Source organism: Colossoma macropomum, unplaced genomic scaffold, assembly GCF_904425465.1.
Source record: "Colossoma macropomum unplaced genomic scaffold, Colossoma_macropomum, whole genome shotgun sequence".
NCBI classification, from domain to species: Eukaryota; Metazoa; Chordata; class Actinopteri; order Characiformes; family Serrasalmidae; genus Colossoma; species Colossoma macropomum.
The window spans coordinates 10,047,439-10,075,146 of NW_023494793.1; the positions used below are offsets into that span (position 1 = coordinate 10,047,439).

At 41.3% G+C, this 27,708-nt stretch overlaps 2 protein-coding genes across 3 annotated transcripts in view; one reads left to right on the forward strand and one right to left on the reverse strand.

Annotated features, from left to right (window-relative positions):
• The window catches only part of gpat2 (glycerol-3-phosphate acyltransferase 2, mitochondrial), a 59,242-nt gene extending 52,697 nt beyond the window's left edge, over nucleotides 1-6,545 (forward strand). Inside the window, exons 20-22 of the mRNA XM_036579710.1 lie at nucleotides 230-298; nucleotides 3,219-3,274; nucleotides 5,742-6,545. Coding sequence (XP_036435603.1) covers nucleotides 230-298; nucleotides 3,219-3,274; nucleotides 5,742-5,837 — 221 coding nt within the window. The 3' untranslated portion in view covers nucleotides 5,838-6,545. The remainder of the gene's footprint in view (nucleotides 1-229; nucleotides 299-3,218; nucleotides 3,275-5,741) is intronic.
• Nucleotides 6,546-9,578: 3,033 nt separating this feature from the next.
• On the reverse strand, nucleotides 9,579-27,576 carry fahd2a (fumarylacetoacetate hydrolase domain containing 2A). Of its 2 annotated transcripts, none has more exons than XM_036578437.1 (8): nucleotides 27,521-27,576; nucleotides 23,847-24,048; nucleotides 21,847-22,063; nucleotides 20,374-20,433; nucleotides 18,480-18,642; nucleotides 18,236-18,344; nucleotides 17,130-17,217; nucleotides 9,579-11,474 (listed from the first exon to the last, which is right to left on the reverse strand). In XM_036578437.1, the coding sequence occupies exons 2-8, from the start codon at nucleotides 24,014-24,016 to the stop codon at nucleotides 11,412-11,414; spliced, it is 870 nt and encodes a 289-aa protein (XP_036434330.1). In that variant the 5' UTR covers nucleotides 24,017-24,048; nucleotides 27,521-27,576; the 3' UTR covers nucleotides 9,579-11,411. The 2 variants fall into 2 exon arrangements, with proteins under 2 accessions (XP_036434330.1, XP_036434329.1); XM_036578436.1 differs by having other exon boundaries at nucleotides 23,847-24,109; nucleotides 27,521-27,546.
• Nucleotides 27,577-27,708: the final 132 nt, after the last annotated feature.

The window sequence follows — 27,708 nt, forward strand, 5'->3', positions numbered from 1 at the left end:
ACTACAGTCCACAGACGGACACTCTGTGAGTGAGAGTTATTCTATGCACAGATGTTGTTGTGTTTCTAAACGCATGTTTTCACTCCACTTCAATACATATTTTTGTGTTGGTAATTAGCTGCTGAGTTGAGGCAGGTGTGTTCGAGCAGTGGTGGAAGACTGGGACGACTGAGGGAGTGCATGTGCTTTTCTGACAGACTGTTTTTGTTTTTGTTTTGTTTATCCATAGAGTCGGCATTTGTGACTCAACTCCACACACACCTGAGGAACAGAGCTCAGCTGGACAAAGTGCACCACGGTTGGACCCACTCACACACACCTACGCACACATACACACATACCGCCTCTTCTCATCTTTTTAATTCACTTACCATAAGCAAACAATGTTATCAGAGCTTAAAGCTAAATGTGGCTTTTGCTGACAGTGACTTCTTTGGCAAATTATGCAGCTCCCCAGCTAAATCCATGACCTTTCAGAGGCCATAAATGAACTGGCTTTCACCCAGAACCCAGCATCAGTGCTCATAGACCTTCAAGCACAACGTGCTGCCCACTGACATGTCTTTGACTGAATTTCCAACATAGGCAGAGTTCATGTTTTGTGCTGAGGGAATGATTATTTTGTGCATTTTGTATTTTATGCTATTTAAGGGTCACACAACAAAACAAAACAAAAAACTGTTTTTAGTTTTAGCAGTATTGATGAATAACAAAAACTGCAACCTGTTCCATTCTCTGGGTGCTTCAGATTGTTTTGACAGGACTGTTTAAACTACATAAAAACTGGATAGTCATTTTCCTTTCTGCAAATGTGTTTTTGTCTGATTATCCCTCAATATTTAAGGTTGTCCTTGGCTCCAAACCACAAGCAGTTACTGTACAGCGCAAAAGTCAGAGACCACCCTCCACCTTTCATTTATTTAATTTCCTGTGAAAATGGTCATTATGTTATTAATTTTTTTGGTGTCAGGAAAAACAGGAAACATATTTACAAACAAAATTACACAGAAGCCTCAACAACTTAATATAATGTATAATACACTGACTAGCCAAAAGTCATAGGATAGCATTATGTAAATGGATCATGAAGTGGCAGTACCTCAGTGGACGGCTTGGGAACGCCAATGCAAGTGTTGTCTTGTGAGTGAGGTTGAACACTGGCCATGGCAAGGTAACGTGAATTATCGGAGATCGAACAAGGTATAATAGTAGGTGCCAGATTGATGGGACATTCCATTTCCGAAGTTGTGTGGGCATCAAACATTCCTTGATCCACAGTGTCATGTGTGTACTAGGAATACGTCATAGAAGGCATTTCTACCAACAGCGGACAGCGAAGTGGCCACTCACAGGTGCTTAATGATCATGACTGGTGGCATCTGGCTAGAAATGTCCATGCGAAGAGACAAGTGACTCTGGCAGAAATCACATCCACATTCAGTGAAGGAGGTCTCACATGCATATCCCGCAGGTCAATACAGTGTTCGTTAGCTTCCATGGGATATGGGAGCAGAAGACTCACCAGAGTACCTTTGTTAACACCATGACACCGAACACAGCGCCTCACCTGGGCTCCTGAGGTTGCTAACTGAACCTTAGAGGACTGGCAACATGTAGCGTGGTCCAGTGAGTAACAGTACCAATTGTTTCGGGCTGATGGTAGGGTTTGTGTGTAGCGGAGACCCCATGAAGCCATGAACCCCAGTTGTCAATGAGGCACTGTGCAGGCTGGTGGTAGTTCCATACTGCTACATTTCACTGCTTGGACCGTTTGCAGCTCTTCATGGACTTCATGTACCCCCCCCAACAATGATGGGATATTCCAGCAGGATAATGCACCATGCCTTTGGGCCCAGTTTGTTCAGAATTGGTTCATGGAGCATTCTGATGAATAGTCTGGTCTGCACATTCGCCCAACATGAGCCCAATCGAGCATTTATGGGATATGGTGGAGAGGTCCATTCACACCCGAGATCCTACACCTACAAAATACCACAGAGCAAAATACCACGGGTGGCTGTCCAGACGGTATGACTCAACATCCCTCCAGACGTCCTCCTTCCACTTGTGGAATCGATGCTACATCGAGTTGCTTCACTTCCCCAGGCTGGAGGGGGTCCTACGCAGTACTAGTTTCTTTTGGCGCATGGGTCTATATTATAATTTTTCAGTATTTAGTGTGTGCACTCTTTACCTGTATCATAGCTTCCGTTCTTTTCAGGACAGATTTTTTTTTTCACACCTCCCAAGTTCAGTCTTAGAAAGTGTTTTTTGCATTTTCTACAGTCCAGCAATCTCAAACACGCTCAGTAATATTGAGGTCTGGACTTAAATAAATGAAGTGGGGTCTCTGACTTTCGCACAGTACTATGTCAGATCTTTAAATGACTCTAACATACAGTAGCAGTTCTCAGAAAGAATGGGCTCATTACTTTTATCAGTGAAAACCTACATATCATGATCCTGTAAGATGTTTAGAAAGTATTGATGTTGAATTTTCAGTGCTGTCCAGCAGTAGCATATATGCAAAGTGTTACTAAAGTAAATTCAGCTCCGTCATCACTTGTCTTTAAAAATGAGATGATGGTGTTTCTTCTGTAATTGATGTTTTAAATCTAGGAAAAAAGCAACAAATAATAGTGTTTCAGTTTAATTGTTGAGTAGCTAAACCGGAACAGAGTGAAAACAGTGTTACTGAGGCGAGGACTGTAAGAAGTGGAGATGCCCTTGTAAAGGCAGTAGTAGTCAGTGTTTTAATCTCACCACATTATTTTTTCCCTGTAAGCATAGGAGCACCATTCCAGCAGTGTAAATAGAAAAAAATAGACCTTTTTCTTTCCTTTTCAGTCATGATAAAGCAATTTCATCTTAGACCTACAGTCTGCCTTGGAACCTTGTTAGCCAAGTTCACCAAAGTTTAAGTTCTGAGCTGGAGACTATTTGAATTGGAGAATCTGCAGTGATAGTGCAATTTAATCCATGACTGCTCCCAATCTAAGTGCAGAAGACCAGATCTTTGTGTTTTTAGCTGAGGAGGATTAAAAAGCGCTTAGTATTAATAAACCGATTCAGTGTATTTGGTTTTAATTTCATGGGGTGATTTGATTTGAGAACAATAGTTTAGCAGTAATCTTGGCATGATTTGTGATATATTTAAAAGTAAGGTGTTCCAAGAAGAGACAATCGAGTACTGCTTAAAATCTTTGTGTGTCTTGCAGAGAGCTCCTCGATAAAGTTGGTGAGAATGACAGTGCGTACCCTGACTGATCTTGGGGTGAGTGATGTTCTATTACAGTTTCCTTGAAACATGAGCACCAGCACACACACATACACACACCTGCCTTTCTCCATCCTCCTCACGCTCTCGCACACCTGACACCAGAGAGCAGGAACAAACTGGACACATAACTCAGTAACATGGCTCTAAAATAAACCAGAACATGTTTATGTGTGTGTGTTTCTTTTCTTTCTTATCTATTGATTTATTTGTCTTTTGATTTTCCACCTAAACCCTCCTGGGACTTGACATAAATTTATTTTATTGCACGCAACCACAGAGCACTTATTCTCAGCACTCACTGCAGCCACCTGCAGAAATACACATTGTGTGGCTTTGACCTTAGTTATAAAAGACCAGCCTCTTTCTGATATGTTTTGAGTTATATATGTATCCATATTCAGGTCTAACATAAGTGTTACACACCAGCTTGTGCACCATTGAACGAACATAGGGCTGCACTAGGAAGTGCTCAATACTAGTCTTCAGTCAACTCTATGATCCATTGTTTTTTGGAATTATTTATTTAATGTACTTAATATAAAATCAATGTTAATGTATTGTGGAAATTGTGCTTTGAATATTTGAAAATACATAATTTCAACTATATTACAACTTATCAATCAATACTTTGGATCTAAAAGTCAGTACTTTGGATGTACTCACACATCATGTTCAAATTCATAAAATGTGACTCAATATTTCATTAACATTCCGAAAGACATTGTTTTAGGAAACCTGAATATTGAGTTGAAAACATTGTCTCTTGGTAAGAGCATGTCTGTGAGACAGATTGCAGATAACCTGAAAATTCCAGAATCAAGAGTGAAAATGTACTGAAGAGGTGGAAAGAGACAGGAAATTGTTATAAACCTGGCCGTCCATGGAAGAAAACCCTATAATCCAAGTCTTGCTGTGCAAGCTCATGCACTCCAGACCTGGAAGGCTTCAAGCTGTCGTTTAAAAGAAGGAATATGCAATTAAAATATTAACCAGAGTAAAATAGTAAATACTGACCTGCATAAAAGAGACACTAATGTTTGGTAATGTTTGAGTACTTTTTCAGTTTGACTACACATTTTATGTGAAAGTGTCCATGTAAAAGTTTTGTTGTATGACTCATATAACCTAGAGTGTCTGATCCATTATTTCATAGGAAGGGATGTTGCTATTCAAATATATGGCTACATCACTGCTACACACACACACTAACATTATGACCACCTTCTTGTTTCTGTGCTCATTGTCCATTTTATCAGCTCCACTTACTGTGTAGGTGCACTTTGTAGCTCTCCAATTACAGACTGTAGTCCATCTGTTTCTCTGCCTACTTTGTTAGCCCCCTTTTACCTTTTTTTTTAGTTTTTAAACACCTCAGTGTCACTGCTGGACTGAGAATAGTACACCAACCAAAAATATCCAGCCAACAGTGTCCTGTGGGCAGCGTCCTGTGACCACTGATGAAGGACTAGAGGATGACCAACACAAACTGTGCAGCAGCAGATGAGCTGTCGTTTCTGACTTTACATCTACAAGGTGGACTGACAAGGCAGGAGTGTCTAATAGAGTGGACAGTTGGACAGTGAGTGGACACAGTGTTTAAAAACTCCAGCAGCACTGCAGTGTCTGATCCACTCATACCAGCACAACACACACTAACACACCACCACCACGTCAGAGTCACTGCAGTGCTGAGAATGATCCACCACCCAAATAATGCCTGCTCTGTGGTGGTCCTGTGGGAGTTCTGACCACTGAAGAACAGGGTAAAAGGGGGCTAACAAAGTGTGCAGAGAAACAGATGGACTACAGTCTGTAATTGTAGAACTACAAAGTGCACCTATATAGTAAGTGGAGCTGATAAAATGGACAATGAGCGTAGAGACAAGGTGGTGGTCTTTGATCTGATTTGGATCTTATCATCTTTATTTTTAAACAGGTTTTGGCCCATCCAACCTTAAACTGCAGTGAATGCAGGAATGCACGTAACTTATGTTTAAAGTCACAAATTGCATGCATATGAAGTAAAATAACTGAAATCATATTTAACATATTTTCTGAAGAATTCAGAAGTTTGCATGTCTTATGTAGAGCTGCTATAAGTAATCTTAAATCCACTGTGGAGAAGTGAAAGTTTGGTGCCAGTGTAATCTAGGAATTCCCATAGAGATGCTAGAAAAATGTGCATTATTGTCACGAAAAAAGTCAAAGTGAAAGTGCATTTTAATACTAAAGATCAGTTATTGTATAAACATTTCATTCTGCTGCATATTGCTGAAGTGGTGGCTTCAGCTCTCTGTTGGCTGTATTGTATGTATTGTTTGTATCTATGTTTGTACCTCATTCAAATCTTCCCTGGAATAGGCCTCACTTTACACGCACTCTTGCGTGAAACGTCTGTGAGCGCTAGCGTACGCTGAGAGTATGTTTGTTTTGGAGCAGGTGCTGACGGAGGACAGGGCAGATTGAGGGTGTATACCTGGACACCAGTCCTGTTTTCCTCCAGCCTGAGAACAAACAGAAGCTTCTTCACTTTGTCTCACAGTTTCTCTACGGCTAACGGAGGAAAAACAGCCGTCTCCTCGTCCATCAGCAGTGCAGAGAGATTGCTTCAGTTTCAGTTACAAATGCATCAGACTGAGGGACAGAAAATCTCTGATTTATGGTGTAAGTAAGTAACCATTGGAAATATGTTAGCTTGGCCAGTATGAAAAAACCTGGAGCTTTATTACAAACATTAGTATCTGCTACCTAAAAATTTGATTTGATTAAACATCGAACAAGTAAACAGGTTCACAATGATTACTGTTCTGTTCAGTTAATATTAGTAAGTTCAGTAAAGTCTTAAATTTCAGGGTAGGCAGGTTATTTACTGTTATTTACAGTATAGTGTTGTTCTATCCAGCTTTTCATTTGATAGTGTCGTTCATATGTTTAAAGTTTGTGAGTTGACCAAACTAACCAAAGGCAAAGCACTGCCCACTGGCTCCACTAATACGAGACCACGTTAGAGGTCAGTTTCTCAGTTTGTTCTTATAAGCCCAGGTTGGGTTATGCAGATTAATGAGTGTTAGATAACGCTGGATTGAATAGAGAGTTAGATAATGTTCTTGAGGAACAAAAGACAGAAAATGGATAATAATTGTGTTGGGTCAACCAGATGTTCCTTTTTTTCATAGAAATGTTGGTTTCATAATGTTTGCTTTGGCTTACAGACATGAATACAGGTCTGTTCAGTACAAAAGACTTGATCGTTTTGTTTTTTATGTTTTTGCCTCAGTTTTTCTCCCTCACTCACACCCCCACACACACACACACACACACACACACAAGTCTGATGATTTTGATGATGAGTGACAGAGTTAGTGTACCGTTCCCTCAACTCTAACCCCCTCAATCAGCTCCTGATTAAAGGCCGGCGATGCCTGCCCCCTCTCTGGGCATCCAACCAATCACTTAACACTGGCCTGAACCTCCTCATTGCTCACACACACACACACACACACAGGTTTTTATACAGTGAGGGGAAATGGGTAAAAAAAAAAGTATGTATTCATAAGCATAAACAAATATGTTTAAAAAGCAAAATATGTTGGAAAAAATATGCACCACAAATTAATAACATAAGGACTATGTTGCAAAGCTGTTGTGGACAAATACAGTTTCAAGATGTCTGCGATAAGAAGTAATACGTTTTTCAAACTATCTCAGTTCAATCTTGGTCAATTCATCTCAGCAAACCAGACCACATTGGGCCTTATTCACCAGTATCTTCCTAAGATCACTTTTATACTGTTATATACTTGTGGGCCACTTGATTGGAAACCCCTCTCTCGCAGCTCCACCTTTCTGGTGTTCAGTTAGAGATCGTAGCTGCTGATGCATAGTCTGTGTTAGCCATCCTCTAGCCTTTCATCAGTGGTCAGTTTCTGATCACAGAGCTGCTCTTGGCTGGATTTTTATGGGTGGTGGTCCACTCGCAATGTAGCAGTGACACTGACATGTGTACCACCACACAGGTGTCAACACAACACTTGTGTTTCTAATAAAGTGGCCAGCGAGTGAAAGTATAAGCTACACTCACTGAGCACTTTATTAGGAACATCTCTTATTTCTACATGCATTGGGCCTCATTTTCCAATATATTCTTAAGTTTGTTCCTAAATGTGTTCTTGAGAAAGGTCCTAAGAAAAAGTCTACATCAGATGACGTTTTCTTAAACCACAGAAATGGTCACACCTTTGTGCTCCTGGGTGTGTGTAGATTCTGTTCTTACCTAAGAATAAATTCCAAATAAGAAAACACTGGTGAATCTCAGAATCTGTGTAAAAACTGCGTAAGTGGGTTTTAAGAAGAAATTTCTTCTTAAGAATGGTCGTGTGCAGATTTTAGACGTTCATCTCTGTGCTTGGAATGAAGATAATTGTAGTGAAGTTCGTTGCTTATTGTTGTCTATGTAACTGTTGTTCTGCAGGTCGTCCTGCAGCTCTTTTCTCTTTGAATCTTTGTTGATGCTTTTATATACATATGTTTTCATTCATATTTGAGTCAGAAAGACATTGTGTGTGAATTCAAAAATACATGCAGTGGAATAGTACATATACGCTGGTCTGAGTGGATCAGACACAGCAGAGCTGCTGGAGTTTTTAAACACCTCAGTGTCACTGCTGGACTGAGAATAGTCCACCAACCAAAAATATCCAGCCAACAGCGTCCTGTGGACAGCGTCCTGTGACCACTGATGAAGGACTAGAGGATGACCAACACAAACTGTGCAGCAGCAGATGAGCTATCGTCTCTGACTTTACATCTACAAGGTGGACTGACAAGGTAGGAGTGTCTAATAGAGTGGACAGTGAGTGGACATAGTGTTTAAAAACTCCAGCAGCACTGCTGTGTCTGATCCAGAGAAACAGATTGTAGAACTACAAAGTGCACCTATATAGTAAGTGGAGCTGATAAAATGGACAATGAGTGTAGAAACAAGGAGTTGGTCATAATGTTATGCCTGATCTGTGTGTATGTGTGTATTTATACATTCATATATATATACACACACACACACAGCAATATCTTGTATGTATTATATATACAGTATGTCCAGTTGTCTCTGAAATCAATAAGGAGTTTTCTGCAGTAACAGCCTCTACTCTTCAGGTTTTTACACTAGATGTTGGAACATTGCTGTGAGGATTTGATTGCATTCAGCCACAAGAGCATCTGTCAGGCCGAGTACTGATGTTGCATGATTAAATCTGAACAGCTCATCCCAAAGACACTGAATGGAGCTCCATCACTCCAGAGAACTAATAATTCAAGAAATTAGTTTTGTTCTTTCAGTTGAAACATGAAGCTTGTGTAAAAAAGCTCTTCACGAAGTCAGAGCATTTTTCTGCTGGTGACCAGGTAGACTGGCTCTGTCCAAACAGTTTTGGCCAAAAAATGTACAAAAACAAACATACTCACACACAGAGGCAGAGATAAAGGCCTTTAACGTGCCGCCCTGGGGGAGCGATGCTAACAGACAGTGCTGATTGCTGTAGTACACTGGGTGCTGAGTAAGACCTCCGGAGGCTCGGCGGCTGAGCTGCACAAGGACCTCCTGCATAACCCTCACACTGAGCAATCAATAATTGAGAGAGAGAATTGCAGATGGACTGAATAACAGAAGAGAGGGGGATGAGGTGAATACCGAGAGAATAAAGGTGTGGGAGCTAAGTGCTGCATTTTTAAATGAGGAATTCTGATTAGAGCTGAAGCTCAGCTGGCTCTGAGACTTTTAGAGCGGGTGAGCAAGAAGGCAAAAATATATCACCATGTCCATCATATTTAGCTTTTCTGACATGAACAAGTTGATATGAACAGAAAGCACCAGCAAAACAGTACATACATCATCTAAACCGCTTATCCTTCTGGGTCGCGGTGGGGTGCTGGAACCTATCCCAGCTGTCATTGGGCGGAAGGCAGGATACACCCTGGACAGGTCGCCGGTCCATCGCAGGGCAGACAGACAGACATACACAATCACTCACTCACACCTAGGGGCAATTTAGCACATCCAATCAGCCTGACTGCATGTCTTTGGACTGTGGGAGGAAACCGGAGCACCCAGAGGAAACCCACACAGACACGGGGAGAACAGACAAACTCCACACAGAAAGGACCCTGGTCGCCTGGCTGGGAATCAAACCCAGGCCATTCTTGCTGTGAGGCGACAGCACTACCCACTGCGCCACCGTGCCGCCCCAGCAAAACAGTAGTGCTGTTAAAAAAAAGGCAAAGAAAAACTGAGTACAGTTATTTTTTTTGTTTATTAATTGCAAAAATAAACAATTTAAGAAAGAACAGGAGAAAAAAAATCAACAATAGAATTAAATGAAATGATGTCAAAATCATCCAAATGGCTACTTGTTAAGCAGTTTATGCAGGTCTTTTTAGTGATGCATACAGTTTCCAGTGTTCTAAGTACTGACAACACAGTCATATACTCAGAAAAGTGATGTTCTCACAATAAGAAGCACATATTGTCATATTCCCCACGCAGTGGCACACTTACTAAATCATGCAAATGGCAAATTTACCCAGCTCTCAGTTAACTCAGTAATGGACCCTCTTAAGTTCCTGATGAGACCATGAATTGTTCTAAATGTCTGCATAATTAAATCACTGAGATGTAAAGTAAATCTTTTAGAGTGGTTTGATGTGAAATGGTTCACTGTAGAGAAACTCCAGCTCTGATTTCTTTACAGTGGTGGTGACCAGGAGTCACAATGTCTACAACACAAATACAGCCATTTTATTTACTATCCAAAACCACCAGTGAACCGACACACCTACACATGTCTTCTGAGTTTTTATATGTAATGATGATGGTAAAATAGTGATAAATCTGACCAAAAAAAGACTTTTCTTACAACTCCATGTAACCCTCCACTATGAATAGATTAAATCAATTGATTAAAATACATTTTAGGACAAAACTTTGTCACAAAACTATCATAAAACATCAGGCTGTGTATTCATAACGATTTTATGTAATAACTTTCTGTGAAGGAGCTTTTAAAGGCATTAAACTCGGACGTCTGGTTCCTATCACCACCACTGTTAACAGTCTGATGGAGCATTACACATCGATCAGCTCTGACGGCTTTAGGATCTTATTGATTTAGTTATGTAGAAATTTTGAAAATGGGTTTAAATGTACATCTGTTTCCTTCTCAGATGGTAAGGTGTGAACCTCAGCGGCAGTCTGTTATCAGGCTGGTGTCTGATGTGTGAGGCACGCTTTAACGAGAGATCAGACAAAGAAGCACAAATGTTCCTATGCGTGGATTTAAGAACGAGGCACCAGCAGAGCCAAGAATGAAAGGTAGACTTTCCTCCCAAAGAAAAGCAGTACAGTGACACCTACTGGAGTCTGCTTGAACTACTGACCGTCTCCTTCATTAGAAACAGCTACACTCACTGAGCACTTTATTAGGAAATTCTCAGTATCTCTACACTCATTGTCCATTTTATCAGCTCCACTTACTATATAGGTGCACTCTGTACTTCTACAATCACAGACTGTAGTCCATCTGTTTCTCTGCATACTTTTATTAGTCCCCTTTCACCCAGTTCTTCAATGGTCAGATACTTTCACTCACTGGCCCGTCATTAGAAACGTGTGTGGTTCTGACACCTGTGCTTTGGTACACACATCAGTGTCACTGCTAGAGTGCGAGTGGACCACCACCTAACAACATCCAGCCAAGAGCAGCTCTGTGATCAGACACAGACTCCAGGTGAAGGGCTACAGGATGGCTAATACGAGCTGGTCTCTAACTGAACAGCAACAAGGTCGAGCTGCAAGAGAGGGGTTTCCAATAAACTGGCCAGCGTGTTTAGAACAGTGTAAAAGTGATCTACAGGAAAATGATTTCAAAAGGTTTAACCGCAGTGTTACAATCAGGCTGATTTGTTAAACATTTCAGCATGACAGCAAAAGATCTTAGTTAAGCTCAAGGCTCTGATTTCATTAGAAGTTAGATTAGGTTGCTTTTCCCCTTTTTTTCAAGTGAATATTAAATCAGTCCTTTTGTATTATTTCATCTCGAGGCAGCAGGACGTGTGTGTCAGAGAATCAGCCGGGCAGTTACACCACTGTGTTCCTGATGGATCCAATCTCATCAATCTGACACTCCACCACGTCTCCTCTCTGCAAGACACACAGGACAGAACAGAAGTACATGCATTCACATGAACTCATTTCGGAATGTTGAGACTGATTTTAATCTATCATAGTTCAGTAAAACATGTGCTCATTTATTGGCCAATAAAATCCTCAGGCTCTTTTCAAGATAGTAAACTGTTAAAATATTTATCTGATTTTCACAGCAGCCAAAGTACTAGTTATCCATTTTAGTGCATGTCTTGAGTTTTTCCTTGCAAGAGGTAATGTTTACTTTTACTGCATGGGATTTACATCTCATATCTACATGCTTAATTGGAGTTTTTGGGGGGGACTTTATAGCCATGCTAACTCGCATTACATCCATGTGCTAATGACAGGCTTCACAAGGCACTTATATGGCTCAGAAATTCAGACTTAAGTTGTTGCTAAGACTGAATGAGTTGAGGAAAATATCTAATTGCAGTTTTTTTGACCATTATTGTAATTGTGACTTGAATTGTGATTATTTTCTGTAAATTAAGGTCCAGTCCTGTTTTTAAGGCCGAGAAAGGCCAGCATATCATTGCTGTCCAAAGAAAAACAAGCATCTCCAAAATAGTAACTTTTCAGGAGAAGGCAAAAACACTTTTACCTTTCAATGTAAGTGAATGTAAAGAGTTTTTATGCTAAGTGATTTTAGAGCATTTCTATTGGTCCATTCATCATGACACTTTCACTCAGCGTAAATCAGAGCTGGTGTGTTGAAATGATGTAGAAAAATAAAAATCGACAAAATGGAGATGGTTTTTTTTTTGGACAGTGACAATATCGACGTTTTCTGGCTGGAGGACAGTTAGTTAGTTGCCAGTTAGTTGTGGTTGTGTTGCCATATATACAGTACAGGGATGTTTGGTTGCTTCTGATTTCTGATTGGTCCAGTTTATCTACAAGCTCCATGTCATGAGGACCAAATTTCCCCACTTAAAACCTTAAAGTAATTAAAATTGCAGCTCTTGCGATTTGAAAATTGCATGTCTTTGAATTGCGATACAAAAAATAAACTTTCACCTCTATATGTTCCCATCCTAACCTTCGTTCCCACCCACATTTAGAGCTAAACTTCTCATGGTTGTTCCCAGATGTTCTCGTTCCGAGATCACGTCTGGCTCTGCGAGACTAGAATGGAGCTTCTTTCCTCCCGTCTCTCAAAGATGAAAGCTTTAGGCGCTGTTTCTGTGGTTACTGATGGATGTGAAAGATGGAAGCAGGGACAGTAATATTGATTTGAGCTTTGGTGTTGGTGAAGACTTTTAAGAGTACTTTAGATGACAAAGAAACAAAGATATGGATCCTTGACCAAATCAAGCCTCTCGCTCGAAGCCCTGATAACCAAACCGAAGCCCTTATTTTTGACATATTCTGAGAACCAATTTACTGTGTGGTCGCGAGAGGTTGGGAATGACTTGACTGCACTTGTGACAGTTTTGGTGGTCATCTTTTAGAACAGCTTTTGTTGGGAGGACACAGCAGTAACTGGTTGGTTTTTAGGATAGAAGAGTTAAGGTGGCAGTGCAGAAAAGTAGAGTGGACAAATGAAATACTGTTAGATGTAACATTATACTTGGTGTTGGAGGCTTTCGTGGAATTTCTGTTAAAGGGTTTTGATCCAAATGCATGACAGACTGCTTTCAAGATTTTTTTTCATGATATACAATAACATGCAAGAAATATCAGTGCTAGAGTTGTATGCAGAAGTTCCGGCACCCCAGTCAAACAACTCTGCTGATTTGACACATCTTCACATTTTAATACACAGTTGCTATTAATTTGCTGAATTTAAAATACTGGGATGGTATTAAACATAAATGGCCTGTGCAAAAGTGGCAATTTATACATATTTTTAAGATTTAATTGTCAATCTCAGAAAATAAATAGAAATTGTGAACCAAAACATGCAGGAAAACACCATATTTAAAGGGGAACTCCAATTTCTCCAAATTTCTGCATAATATAGAGGTTAACATGTAACAAAATCATTCAGAGTGGTTTAGTGTGAAATGCTCTGTTCTAGAGAAACTTAGTCAGAATTGTTTACAGTGGTGGTGACAGGAACCAGACGTCCACCTCTAAAAGCTCCCTCACAGAAAGTTACTACATGAAATTGTTATGAATTCACTGCCTGATGACTGAGATGTTGCTTTATGACAAAATTTTAGCCTGAAATAGTTTATAGTTTAATCAATTTATTTAATCTATTCATAGTGGAGGGATACATGAAGGGCGTTGTAAGGCAAAATAGTCCCCAACGAAAACTCTTTTTTTCAGATTTATGACTATTTTACCATCATCAACGTTACATATAAAAATTTAGAAGACGTTTAGATTTCACTGCTGGTTTTGGATAGTAAATAAAATGGCTATGTTTGTGTTGTAGACATCGTGACTTCTGGTTCCTATCATCACCACTGTAAAGAAATCTGAGTTTCTCTACAATTAACCACTTCACACCAAACAACTCTGAATGACTTTGTTTACATCTCATCCACTGAATTATGCAGTTATTTTGAAAAACTGGTTCCTCTTTAAGTGTTTTTGTGGAAGATGTTATTTTCACTTAGAAAATCAACAGAATGTGAAATTTGACCAGGGTGTTTTTTGTATACGACTGCATATTAAGATTCATTCAATCTTTAATTAAGCAATAGAACGAGAGGGAGTGTGTCGTTGCAAAATAAAACAAGACCTCGAGTGTTAAAATAAATAAAGTAAGAAATAAATAAACTGGGCTGTGAACCTGGTGTTTAATATGTTTTAATGTTCGCAGTTCCTTCCGCCAAATTATAGTTCCTTAACAAGCAGCTTGTTGCTACGTCAGAGTAACGAGCTCCGCCCACTCGCTGCACAGTCTGCTGTAAGCCTCGCCTTTTAAAGTACAGACTGAGCCATAAAACTGCCACAATATCAAGTTTAGCTCGGTTTTGTCTTTTTTGCCAGATCAGTATTAATGTTGTTTTGTTCCAGCCAGTCTGTAAAGCATCTTACAGCCCATTTAGTTTGGCGAATGGTATTGGGTTCATTTCTGGCTGATTCCAGGTTGTTTAGCTGTTCTTCTGTCACAGCTGCCGACTGAAAAGCTGCTCAGTGGTGATGACAGTTTGGGAATCTAGTGTAGTCTCATCTTCAGAGTCTGACCAAATCGGCTGTCGCCAATTGCTATGATGTAACATTTCTTACAAATGGATACTTACAGCACTCTGGAATGAAACTCTTCAAATGTTTCTGACAGAACTTTGTTTTAGTGCAGTGAAAGTCTACTTTAACTTCACTTGCAGTTCGGGTATCATCAGTGACGCGTTTCCAAGTGTTACTTTTAAAGTCACACTGGAGCACATTAATTTAAACGTGTTAGTGCGTTGTTTGACTGAGCGGATGTACTCCAGTCTAACTCTCAGGTCTCTAAATAATTCACACTTCAGGATTGTGTAAATTACATTCATAATGACTCATGATTAATGTCAAAGTCATTTCTGCAATGAGAAAATATTTGGTGTAAATGAAGCGCGCCGCACAGTGCCTGCCCGCGTCTCGAGCGCGTCTGTGCCGAGTGTGCGCTGTGTGGAGAGAAAGCCGATGTTAAAAGGATCTAATTGGGGGAAATTAGTAACTTGATGAAGGTTTAGATTTAATCACAGCGGTGCGACAGAACAGAAGCTGCTGTTCTCCTTCACTGTGGTGCTGCATGCCAATGTGCTGTTAGAGAGAAGAGAGGCCAGCGCAGCTTTCAGCATAAATCCATAATTACTTATGAGTCTCGTAATGTGTTCGTTTCAGTCTGAACCCCTTTGGCTGCCCACTGTATTTGAAAACTAAAATTATTTGTCAGTTTCCGTGCCAACATCTGCGCTCAGGTCGGGTGCTCAGAATCGCCCAGAGGACCACAAGGTGCTTTTAAGGTCAGCCAAAAGCCAAGAAAGTGTACTTCCTGCATTTCACTGATACGGAACTTTGCACGCAGCCCACTAAAGACTGGCGTAAATTCTCTGAGTGGGTGGGCGCGTGGGTGGGTTGCAGTAGATAATTTTGCTCATTAGAAAAGAAACTTTAATATAGAATGCACTGATGACCTTTTCAAGCTTTAAAGGAAAATTAGCATGCTAGATGTAACCTGACATTTAGCTCTTATCACCACAATAAAAGCACGTTATCACACTCATTACTTCTTGTATCTCATTGAAACAAGTGGAGAAATTCTGTGGAAAGTGCAGATTGTAAAAATTCAGTTTCTACTTCATTGAAGTTCATAACTAGAAGAGGCCTTTTTACAGTTTGGATTTGAGAGTTATTATTGTTTCCTTTTTGATATCTTGACATTATTATTTGATGTTGAAACAAAAGGAAAAAGAGCAGATTGAACCTGTTGATACAGAATGTAAACTGAATGCAAATGCAATTTATTATTTCCGTCGAATTCATTATGTAAATATGTAGCTACATTTCATTAATTTGTGTAGTAAATCAAAGGTGTATTGACTAACTTGGGACAGCTAAAATGCAAAACCAGAAGGGATTTGTAAACTCTCCTTTTCAGGTGTTTAATTGAAAACAGCTCAAAGAAGAAACTGAAATTCCAAATTTGACACCTGCAACACATTCCAAAAAAGCTGGAATAGGGGCAGCGTAAAACTGGGAAGTTTGTGGAATGATCAAAACTTCTGTTTTCCATGGGTCAACAGGTGAACAGGTAACTTGCCATCATGATTGCGTATAAAAGGAACATTCACGAAAGGCTCAGTGACCACTTTGTGACAAACTATGTGAGTGAATAGCCAACAGTTTAAGGGATTTCACCAAAAAATTCAGAGAATCTGGAAAAATCTGTGTGTGTGAAGGGCAAAGCTGAAAACCAATACTGAATGCATGTGAACTTTGATTTCTCAGATGACACTACATTAAAAATGCTTCTGTAATGTATACTATAATGTAATATAACCACATGGGCTCTGGAATAATTCAGAAAATCCTCGTTAGTAAAAGTTTTTTGCACCTACAAATGCAAGTTAGGATTATACTACACAGAGCAGAAGCCATATGTTAACAACATCCTAAAACACTGCTGACTTCTCTGGGCTAAAGCTCATCTGAGATGGACTGAGGCAACGTGGAAACGTGCTGTGGTCTGGCAGCCTTTCAGATTGTTTTCAGAAATAATGGATGCCATGTTCTCCAGGCCAAAGGGGAAAAGAACCATCCAGACTGATATCAACGTAAAGTTCAAAAGCCAGCATCTGGCATGGTATGGGGATGCACATCTGTGGAGTCACCATTAATGCTAAAAGGAACATACACATTCTGGAGCAACATATGCTGCCACCTAGACGACGTCGTTTTCAGAGACATCTCTGCTTGTTTCAGCAAGACAAAGTCAGCGTGGCTTTGTATAAAGATGAAAAAAAATCCAACAATTGATGTCTTCAGTTCTCAAATGACTACTGAATAGTGTTAAAAGGAAAAGTGATGTAACACAGTGGTAAATGTGCCCCTGTCCCAACTTTTTTGGAACTTGCTGCAGGCATGAAATTTAGAATGTACATATATATAAAAAAATAAGATAATTAGTTGGAAGTTTTTTTATTGGGTTTGTTGCTAAACAGCAGTAATAACGCTATACTAAAGATTCAGTTTCCTCAAAGATAAGCTCACCTTCAGAAAAATGGGGGGTTTTCTGAACACACCGACTCCTGGGGGAGTGCCTGTCAAAAACACATCACCTGGGTACAGAGTCGCAAACCTGCAATAAAACCAACAATTCATTAAAACGTCATCTTAAACATGGTGCTTTCCAGAATGGATGGAGCAAAACCAGACTGGATTACAAAGTTAAACAGATTGCATCACTTCCACTTTATTAGGAACATCCCCTTGTATCTCATTGTCCATTTTAACAGCTCCACTGACCATATAGGAGCACTTTGTAGTTCTACAGTTACAGACTGTAGTCCATCTGTTTCTCTGCATACTTTGTTAGCCCCCTTTTACCCTGTTCTTCAGTGGTCAGGACCCCCACAGGACCACCACAGAGCAGGTATTATTTGGGTGGTGGGCCATTCCCAGCAATGCAATGACACTGATGTGGTGGTGGCGTGTTAGTGTGTTAAACACCTCAGTGTTACTGTTGGACTGAGACCACTGATGAAGGACTAGAGGATGATCAACACAGACTGTGACGCAACAGATGAGCTATCATCTCTGACTTTACATCTTCAAGGTGCACTGACAAGGTAGGAGTGTCTAATAGAGTGGACAGTGAGTGGACATCACTCAGAACTGCTGTGTCTGATCCACTCGTACCAGCGCAACACACACTAACACACCACCACCACGTCAGTGTCACTGCAGCGCTGAGAAGGATCCACCAGCCAAATAATGCCTGCTCTGTGGTGGTCCTGTGGGAGTCCTGACCATTGAACTGAGTAAAGGTGGGATAGCAAAGTATGCAGAGAAACAGATGGTCTGTAACTGTCGAACTACAGAGTGCTCCTATATGGTCAGTGGAGCTGATAAAATGGACTGCAAGTGCAGATAAAAGTAGGTTTTTCTACTAAAGGGTCAAATACAGTGTCAAACCTACACAAAGACACGCATAGCCTCGTAGCTCCAGCGCAAAACTAAAGAAGCAAACTTCGGACGCCAATGATTGACTATAAGGGCTGTTTTTGAGGGAAAAATCTGTATAAAATTGTGTTTTTGGCCAAACCATCACTTTAAAGTAACTGAGAATGATGAATGGCAGGTCTGTGGTCACTTACTGGGACACCCATGCTATCAGCTTCTCTGTCTTGAAGATCAGCTGATTGGTGTTGCTGTCCTGAACGACACCGCCGTTAACCAGGCAACGGATACCCAAATTATGGACATCTGATTAAAAATAGCACATTAATCACAATGATGCTGTATTTATATCATCAGCAACTCTATGACTCTCTGTGATATTTTCAGCATCACACCAAACACTGAAACCCCTCTGTGATTATATTTCCCTGTTGGGCCTACCCTTCAGTGCTGCTGTGGTAACGAGGGCGGGTCCTAAAGGACAGAACGTGTCAAATGTTTTTCCCAGGAGCCACTGCTTCCCATTCTTCTCCAGCTGCCAGTCACGAGCACTGACGTCATTGGCTACGGTGAATCCCGCAACGTAAGAGAGAGCCTCCTCCTCCTGAGAACGAGAAAATGGTCTAAATGAGCGAATCCCAAATAAACCCCACCCATGTCTACAACTGCAAGATTACTGAACCTGAAGTAATACTTACTGTATTGAGAGGAAAATGGTGTGTGTATGTCGGAATGGTCAACAAGTAGTGTAGAGCTTAATTCGAACCTCAAGAACCATCACTGTTACATCAAGACCTCAACAGTTTTTACTTTTAACACCATTTTCTGCTCTTTTAGAAATGATCTAACATTAATTATAATATTAACATACATAAGTTAAACATGATGAACATGTGAACATGAAATCGTAATGCATTTCCAATTTTAATTGCATTTGTGATTTAAAACGATGCTTGCAAAGATAAATATCAGTTCACTGGTATACACTCACCAAACGTTTATTAGGAACACTATAGTAATACTGACTACACTCACTTTGCTCTCAAGACAGCCTCAGTTCGTCTTGGCATGGATTCCAGAAAGATGTTAGAAACTTTCCTTTGAGGTTCCATGAATTTCCTGATTTTTCAGGTACAGTTTTCAAGCTGCAAATCTCTTGTTTTGCCACATCCCAAAAGTGTCCTATTGGAATCAGATCCCATGACTGGAAAGACCACTGAAGAACACTGAACTCATTGTCACGTTCATGAAACCGGTTTGAGATGACTCCTGTTGTGTGACATGGTGCATTATCATGCTGAAAGTAGCCATTAGAAAATAAAATTGTGGCCATAAAAATAAAATTGTGGATGCACATGGTCAGCAACAATACTCAAATAGGCTGTGGCATTCAAGCGATGACTGATTGGTATTAACGGGCCCAAAGTGTGTGAAGAAAACATTCCCCACACCATTATACCACCTCCACCAGGCAGGTTGGGTTCATGGATTCATGCTGTTGGCACCAAAACTGACCCTATCACCTGTGTGTCTCAGCAGAAATTGAGATTCATTAGACCAGGCTACATTTTTCCAGTCTTCAGCTGTCTAGTTTTGGTGATCCTCTGCCCCCTGCAGCCTCATCTTTCTGTTCTTGGTTGACAGAAGTGGTACCTGACGTGGTCTTCTGCTGCTGTAGCCCATCCACCTCAAGGTTTGATGTGTTGTGCTTTCTAAAATGCTTTTCTGCTCAGCACACCTGTACAGAGAGTTATCTGAATTACTGTATAGTTTCTCTGAACTTAAACCAGTCTGGCCATTCTCTGCTGACCTCTCTCATCAACAAGGCTTTTCCGACTGCAGAACTGCTGCTCACTGGATGTTTTTTCTTTATTGCACCATTCTGAGTAAACTCTGCAGACTGATTTGCATGAAAATCCCAGATGAAAATCCCAGCAGTCATTGAAATACTCAAACCAGTCTGTCTCGCACCAACAATTAAGCTACGGTCAAAATCACTGGTCACATTTTTTCCTCCTTCTGATGGTTGATGTGAACATTACCTGAAGCTGCCTGAAGACCCGTATCGGCATGATTTCGCCTAGAACTGCAAACAAACTTACAATCAACAAACCCTCTCCTACCAATGATGAAGCTGCCTCTCTGACAGAGTTTCTATCACTCCATGGTGTTCGTAAAAGGAACCGTCAGAGACTTGATCATTAAATTAATGAGTCACAAACAAATGTTCTTTTCTCAACCCAAACCAAAATGTCCAGTGAGACCTTGATTTCTCCCTGTGATGCTGCTCTAAAATGTTTATTATATTTAACAGCGAACACAGCAGCAAACTTGCCTTGATGTGCTTTCCTTTTTGTCCAATCACGAAGGCCAGCTCCACCTCCCAGTCCACCTCCTGCAGGACACAAGATTAGCTTTAAGGCCACTGCAAGAATAGCTAATAATGTGCTGCTCAGTGAAGCTGCCTCGCTTACACACAGGAACCGTTTCTGAGGTTTGTTTTTTTATTCATATATTTGTTTATTTATTTGCAAACTGATTATACTGATTCTGAACTTTCTAAAAAACAAATGTTAATCAGCTGATCGCCCTTCTAGTCACAGTGTACAAATTTAGCCCCAACATGGATCTGAACACATCTGTCATACAGAGTTTTTTGTGATTTTTGTAGCTTTGGAGGTGACTGTGAATGCATTAACTCGGTTTACACCCCGACCCAATCCCACGAGTGTCTCACTCAATCAAATGAAACAGAACAGAACACTACTTTACCAGTTGTTCGAAGCAGACTGACAAATAATGTATGACTCAGATGTTTCCAAGACTTCTACACTACTAACGATGATGACCAACTACTTAAAGTGAAATTTCTGTTTGTATTTAAAAAAAATCTGCATAATTAAATGGTTAGAATGTAAACAGAGTCATTGCTCCATTCTAGAGAAATATATATATATATATATACACACCCATCAGGCATAACATTATGTCCTTGTTTCTACGTTCATTGTCCATCTTCTCGGCTCCACTTACTATATAGGTGCACTTTGTAGTTCTACAATTACAGACTGTAGTCCATCTGTTTCTCTGCATACTTTGTTAGCCCCCTTTTACCCTGTTCATCAGTGGTCAGGACCCCCATGGACCCTCACAGAGCAGGTTCTATTTGGGTGGTGGATCATTCTCAGCCCTGCAGTAACACTGACGTGGTGGTGGTGTGTGTTGCGCTGGTCTGAGTGGATCAGACACAGCAGTGCTGCTGGATGAACTACAGATGGACTACAGTCTGTAACTGTAGAACTACAAAGTGCCCCTATATAGTAAGTGGAGCTGTTTCTCTACAATGAACCATTTCACATCAAACTACTCTGAATGACTTCCTTTACAATGAATGAACGATGCAGAAATTTGCAAAAATAGTTGGAATTCCCCTTTAATGTGCTGTAGCTTACACTGCAGGACACTTGGGCACTTTATTCCAGACTTGTTCCTCGTAGCTCCACTTTGCTGGTGCACAGTGAGAGACTGTAGCCCATTTGTTGATGTGCATCCTCTAACCCTTCACAAATGGTGAGTTTCTGACCACAGAGCTACTCCTGTGGTCAGAAACTGGCCACTGATGAATGGGTGGGGGTAATAAACTGTGCATCGTCAGATCTGTAACTGTACTGTGGCCAGTGAGTGGAAGTACAGCTAAGGCCTGTAAGTTTCAAACAGGAAACTTTGTCCCATTGCTATGTGACCGCATCGTTTTGCCAAAAAAACTGAAAAATTAAAGCAGCTGTAGACATAGTCCTGTTCATCTGACCTGGCTCGTGTTTGGCAGCATGATGTCATCATATGGGCCAGTGATGGCGGAAGGAAATTTGCTGAAGATGATTGGCTCTGTAGGGATGGGAGCATTCTGCTCCAAGCAGTGGTCCCTGTAGTTCATCCCCACACATACCACCTTATCTGGGCCGGTCACTGGAGACAGCAGCGTGATATCAGAATGAGGGACTATACACTGACCACTTGACAGAGCTCTGAAAGAGAGGGAGGGGTTGTATGTATGTCCCATATGTATTATGTAGCTATAAATATCTATATGTAACATGACTCATGACATGACATTATATACACACACTACCTGTCCAAAAGTTTGTAGACACCTGCTGATCCAGCTTTTTGATCTGAAATGAAGGGTTTTAATAGGAAGTTTATCCCCCTTTGCTGCAGTAACAGCCTCTACTCTTCTGGGAATGCTGTACACTATATGTTGGAACATTGATGTGAGGATTTGACTGCATTCAGCCACAAGAGCTGTTAGTGAGGTCAAGTACTGGTGTTGGTGATTAGATGTGGACACTCCAACTCATTCCAAAGGTATTGGATGGCGCTCCATCACTCCAGAGGATGCAGTCCCACTGCTCCACAGCCCAGTGTTGGAGGGCTTGTATACCCCTCTACCCCATGCTTGGTGACTTTAGACTCGTGCGGCTGCTCCAGAGTGTCCTGCTCTATTGCGCAACTGAACTCCTGTGTCAGTAATGGCTGTACCTTAAAGCAGCTGAATTCATTAATTTGTCAGGCTGTCTGGATACTTTTGGACATACAGTGTATGACAGTACCATGGTACATGATTACTTACATTAGCATTTATTATCACAGTTACAGAGTATTGTACATTTTATCCAGACATAGTGCTGTGAAAAAGTATTTGCCCCTTTTCGATTTCTTCTATTTTTGTATACTCGTCACACTTGAATGTTTCAGATCATCAAACTACTACTAATATTAGACAAATAACACAAGTAAACACAAAATACTGTTTTTAAATGATGATTTGATTTATTGAAGGAAAAATGCTGTTCCGTCTTATCTGGCTGTATGTGAAAAAGTAATTGCCCCCTTAGCTACTAAATCAACCGGTTAACCACATTTAATTGACTACTAGGTTCAATTTTACTAGACACACCCAAACATGATTACTGCCAGACCTTGAATGGTCTGAATCATCATTTAAATAGAACCTGTCTGGCAATGTGAAGCAGGCTAGATGGTCTCAGAAAGCAGCATATGATGCCCTGTTATAAAGAAATCCAAATACAGATGTGAAACAAAGTCACTGAAATCTACCAGTCAGGAAAGGGTTACAAAGTCATTACTAAAGCTCTGGGACTCCAGTGAACCACAGCCAGAGCCATTATTTACAAATGGAGAAACTTAGTAACAATGGTGAACCTTCCCAGGAATGACCGACCTACCAAAATTTCACCATTGATGACTTGTCCAGGAGGTCCCAAAAGAACCCAGACGAACATCTAAAGAGCTGCAGGCCCCATTTGCCTCACTTAAGGTTGCAAGTTACCGTAAATGTTAGGTGGCACAACCAGTTATTAGGTTTAGGGGGCAATTACTTTTTCACATGAGTGATATAGGTTTTGAATAAATCTTTATCTTCAAGAAATAGAATAATCATTTAAAAGCTGCACTTTGTGTGCACTCATGTTGTCTTTATCACATATTAAAATTAGTTGAATGACCTGAAACATTTAATTGTGACAAATTAGCAAAAATAGAAGAAATGAGGTGAGGGGCAAATACTTTTTCACAGCACTGTAGTGTCGGAAGCACCCAGTGAATGATATGAAAGGTGAAACAGGTGCTGCAGGTTATGCAGATGGGGTACAGGCTGATGTAGACATGCTCTTTACTTTGTATTTCGGTTATGAGACACGGACCTGATCAGACGCCTGTACAGGTAGAAAACTGGAACAGCTGATATTGATGGACATGCTAGGCAAAAAGCACAGTTTCCACTCATACCTTTGAGCACAGTCCATGCCCTTCTGTCCCAGCTCCAAAAACTCCCTCATCGTGGGTGGCATGGAAGGGTCAAACGCTTTCAGGTCAATGACACCATGGCCTTGTTCGTGCTCCACACCAACCCTGATCCCCCCTTCATTTCCTTTACGGGAGAACTGGACCAGTCGCATGGCGTCTGAGCTTAGGGGGCGTCTGAATGTGCCTAAGAAGGATACATCTCTGAGTCTCCTCAATTTGAACCACAAACCACACAAAACTCTCATCTACTCACCACACACCGAACAGAGCCAAAGAAAACAGAAAGAAAGGAGAGGATACGTCAGAATTAGAAAAGAGGAGCAAGAATAGAAAAACGTGGGGGATTACTGAAAAGAGAGAAATGATTGAAAATGATAGCAGAGGATAAGTGTCTGTTCCACCTTAAATGCTGCAGCAGGAAAATATAAATAAGAAGCCAATTCCAGCTTTGTAACCACTGTTTACATTTGAATAGACTGCATAGCCTCGCGTTTGAACACTTATTAGTAATCTTGGATTCACTAATCTACAAAACACTAACATTATATACTGATCAGCCACAACATTAAAACCACCGTCCATTTTTTCAGCTCCACCTACTATATAGGAGCACTTCAGTTCTACAGTTACAGACTGTAGTCCATCTGTTTCTCTGCATACTTTGTTAGCCCCCTTTTACCCTGTTCTTCAGTGGTCAGGACCCCCATGGACCCTCACAGAGCAGGTTCTATTTGGGTGGCGGATCATTCTCAGCACTGCAGTAACACTGATGCGGTGGTGGTGTGTCCGTGTGTGTTGTGCTGGTCTGAGTGGATCAGACACAGCAGTGCTGCTGGAGTTTTTAAACACCTCAGTGTCACTGCTGGACTGAGAATAGTCCACTAACCAAAAATATCCAGCCAACAGTGTCCTGTGACCACTGATGAAGGACTAGAGGATGACCACCACAAACTGTGCAGCAGCAGATGAGCTGTCATCTCTGACTTTACATCTACAAGGTGGACTGACAAGGTAGGAGTGACTAATAGAGTGGACAGTGAGTGGACACAGTGTTTAAACTCCAGCAGCACTGCTGTGTCTGATCCACTCGTACCAGCACAACACACACTAACGCACCACCACTACGTCAGTGTTACTGCAGTGCTGAGAATGATCCACCACCCAAACAGCACCTGCTGTGGGGGTTCTGACCATCAAATAACAGGGTAAAAGGGGAAAGAGATGGACTACAGTCTGTAACTGTAGAAATGAAAGCTTTAGCGCAAGTTCTGCCAGGAAGACACCAATGCTACGTCACTCATTACTCTGACCAATCACAAGCTTCCACCTGTCTTTAAAATGACTTGACTTGCACACCTGCTTTGCTGCTTTCAGATGCTCACGTTTCGTCGTTCCTTTTCGAGTCAATTCCCTTGGTGTTGCTACTCGCAAGTATTCTGGCATGAAGCGGCTTGTTTTTGATTTGTCTTCTCCTCATTCAGATCTGGTTGCTAGTGTGAACGAGTGCATTCCTCTCGAGCCGTTCTCCCTGTATTATGCCTCTGCTGATGATGCTATCTGGTTTATTAAGGTTGCGGGTCGTGGCTAAAGCAGATATTACGGACGCCTTTCAAATATGGCCTATTCACCCATCGGATTGGCCTCTCTTTGGCGTTAAGTGGGAGTCTAGGTTTTATTGTGCCGTCCGGCTTACTTTCGGTTGCAGGAGTAGCCTCATATTTTTGATTTAACCTCTTTAACGTTATACATTTTAATCTTTGGCAATCGGTGCTTTTGTTCTGCATTTATGAGCTCATCTGCCAAACCATTGCATGCCTATCTGAGCTCATTGCTGAGCAAATGCCATGCAATCTCAATACATAAATGGGCCATCATCATAACAAACACTTGCATATATGGACCAGTCACCTGAGCAAACGCCACATGGGCTCGTAACCTGAGCAAACGCTATGCTTATTTTGGCTCATAACCTGTGCAAAACGCAGCAATTAATGTGAGGGCCCGTCGCCCCAATGAAAGCTATGCATGTGAGGGCGTGTTGCCCTAAGGAACGCTATGCATGTGAGGGCGCGTCGTCCTAAGGAACGCTATGCATGTGAGGGTGCGTCGTCCTAAGGAACGCTATGCATGTGAAGGCGCGTCGCCCTAACGAACGCTATGCATGTGAAGGCGCGTCGCCCTAACGAACGCTATGCATGTGAGGGCCCGTCGCCCTAACGAACGCTATGCATGTGAGGGCCCGTCGCCCTAACGAACGCTATGCATGTGAGGGCCCGTCGCCCTAACGAACGCAATGCATGTGAGGGCCCGTCGCCCTAACGAACGCAATGCATGTGAGGGCCTGTCGCCCAGCGAACATAGTGCATGTGAGGGCCCGTCGCCCTAACGAACGCAATGCATGTGTGGGCCCGTCGCCCAGCGAACATAGTGCATGTGAGGGCCCGTCGCCCTAACGAACGCAATGCATGTGAGGGCCCGTCGCCCTAACGAACGCAATGCATGTGAGGGCCCATCGCCCTAACGAACGCTATGCATGTGTGAGCCCGTCGCCCAGCGATCATACTGCATGTGTGGGCCCGTCGCCCAACCATAGTGCATGTGTGGGCTAGTCATCCAACCAAACATGGTGCATGTATAGCAGTCTTTGTATCTGATGTTTACATAGTAAATACCGCAGTACTCCTTACGTAATGTAAGCATGAAATTGTTGCTCTCTGCAAACAATTTACAGCGTCGAGGCCTCGGCCTCTAAAACTTGAGTTTTCTTTTAACCTGATGAAAACTTTAAGCTTAAAGCCGCCCTATGTACTCCAGGTGACCGATGCGTTAGAACAACTAAGTTCTGTCATTTATTACACCACCACAATGGTATTTAGAATGATGAGCCCATTCACTTATCACTCCATTTTAGCATATGCAATAATTAAAAGCACTTAGTACACTTAATCAGTAATTTAATTGCACTTGTTACTAATACCACAATCTGTACTTTTATTGGATATATACTGATGCATCTTGCTAATATCTCTTATGTTCCTTTTCAGACTAGTCAATCCAGGTAAAGCCTTTCCCGGTGGGTATCCATTATCTCTTACAAATCTTTTGGGGTATGCTCCGCCCCCTGCCGTCCCTGTACGGCAGGATCTGCGAAGCTCTACACGTCAAAATACCTGGGCTGATGACGGGGCCCGCGCCAAGGACTTTAACTTACAAAATGTTGTTATCTATGGAATTGTTAAATACTATTAGATTAAACTATTTTCCTTCCTTCACATTCGTCTCTGGAGTCTTTCTGGTAGAACTACAAAGTGCACCTATATAGTAAGAGGAGCTGATAAAATGGACAATGAACGTAGAAACAAGGAGGTGTTTTTGATGTTGTGCTGATTGGTATATATATGCTGGCTTCCGTGCACCAGAAAGTGGTAGTACAACACGAGCATTTTGCCAGATTAGCTTAAAAATGACAGCAGATCACGTGCAGCCAGGAATCCATACAGTGAGCAGCAGTTTAACGAAACACAGTCATGTACGTCGAAAGTTTTGTCTACAGCAAAACACGGGCCTTTTATAGCAACTACATTCACATCGGTAGCTTTTAAACTGCACAAACGCTCATCTTTGCACAGCCAAAACATTAAAAGCACTACACTCACCTTCCTTCCAAGTGCTCTGACCAAAGCTGCTGGGTCGCCGCTTCCTAAGTTAGGAGTGTAGTTCGATGGATATACAGAAATGCGCTGAAATGTGGTCGGATGATAATGCAAGCTATTATGTTGTCTATGATAATATACAATTAGGCGCTGTAGTTCAGAGAAAACAATAAAAAACACGGATATTGCAT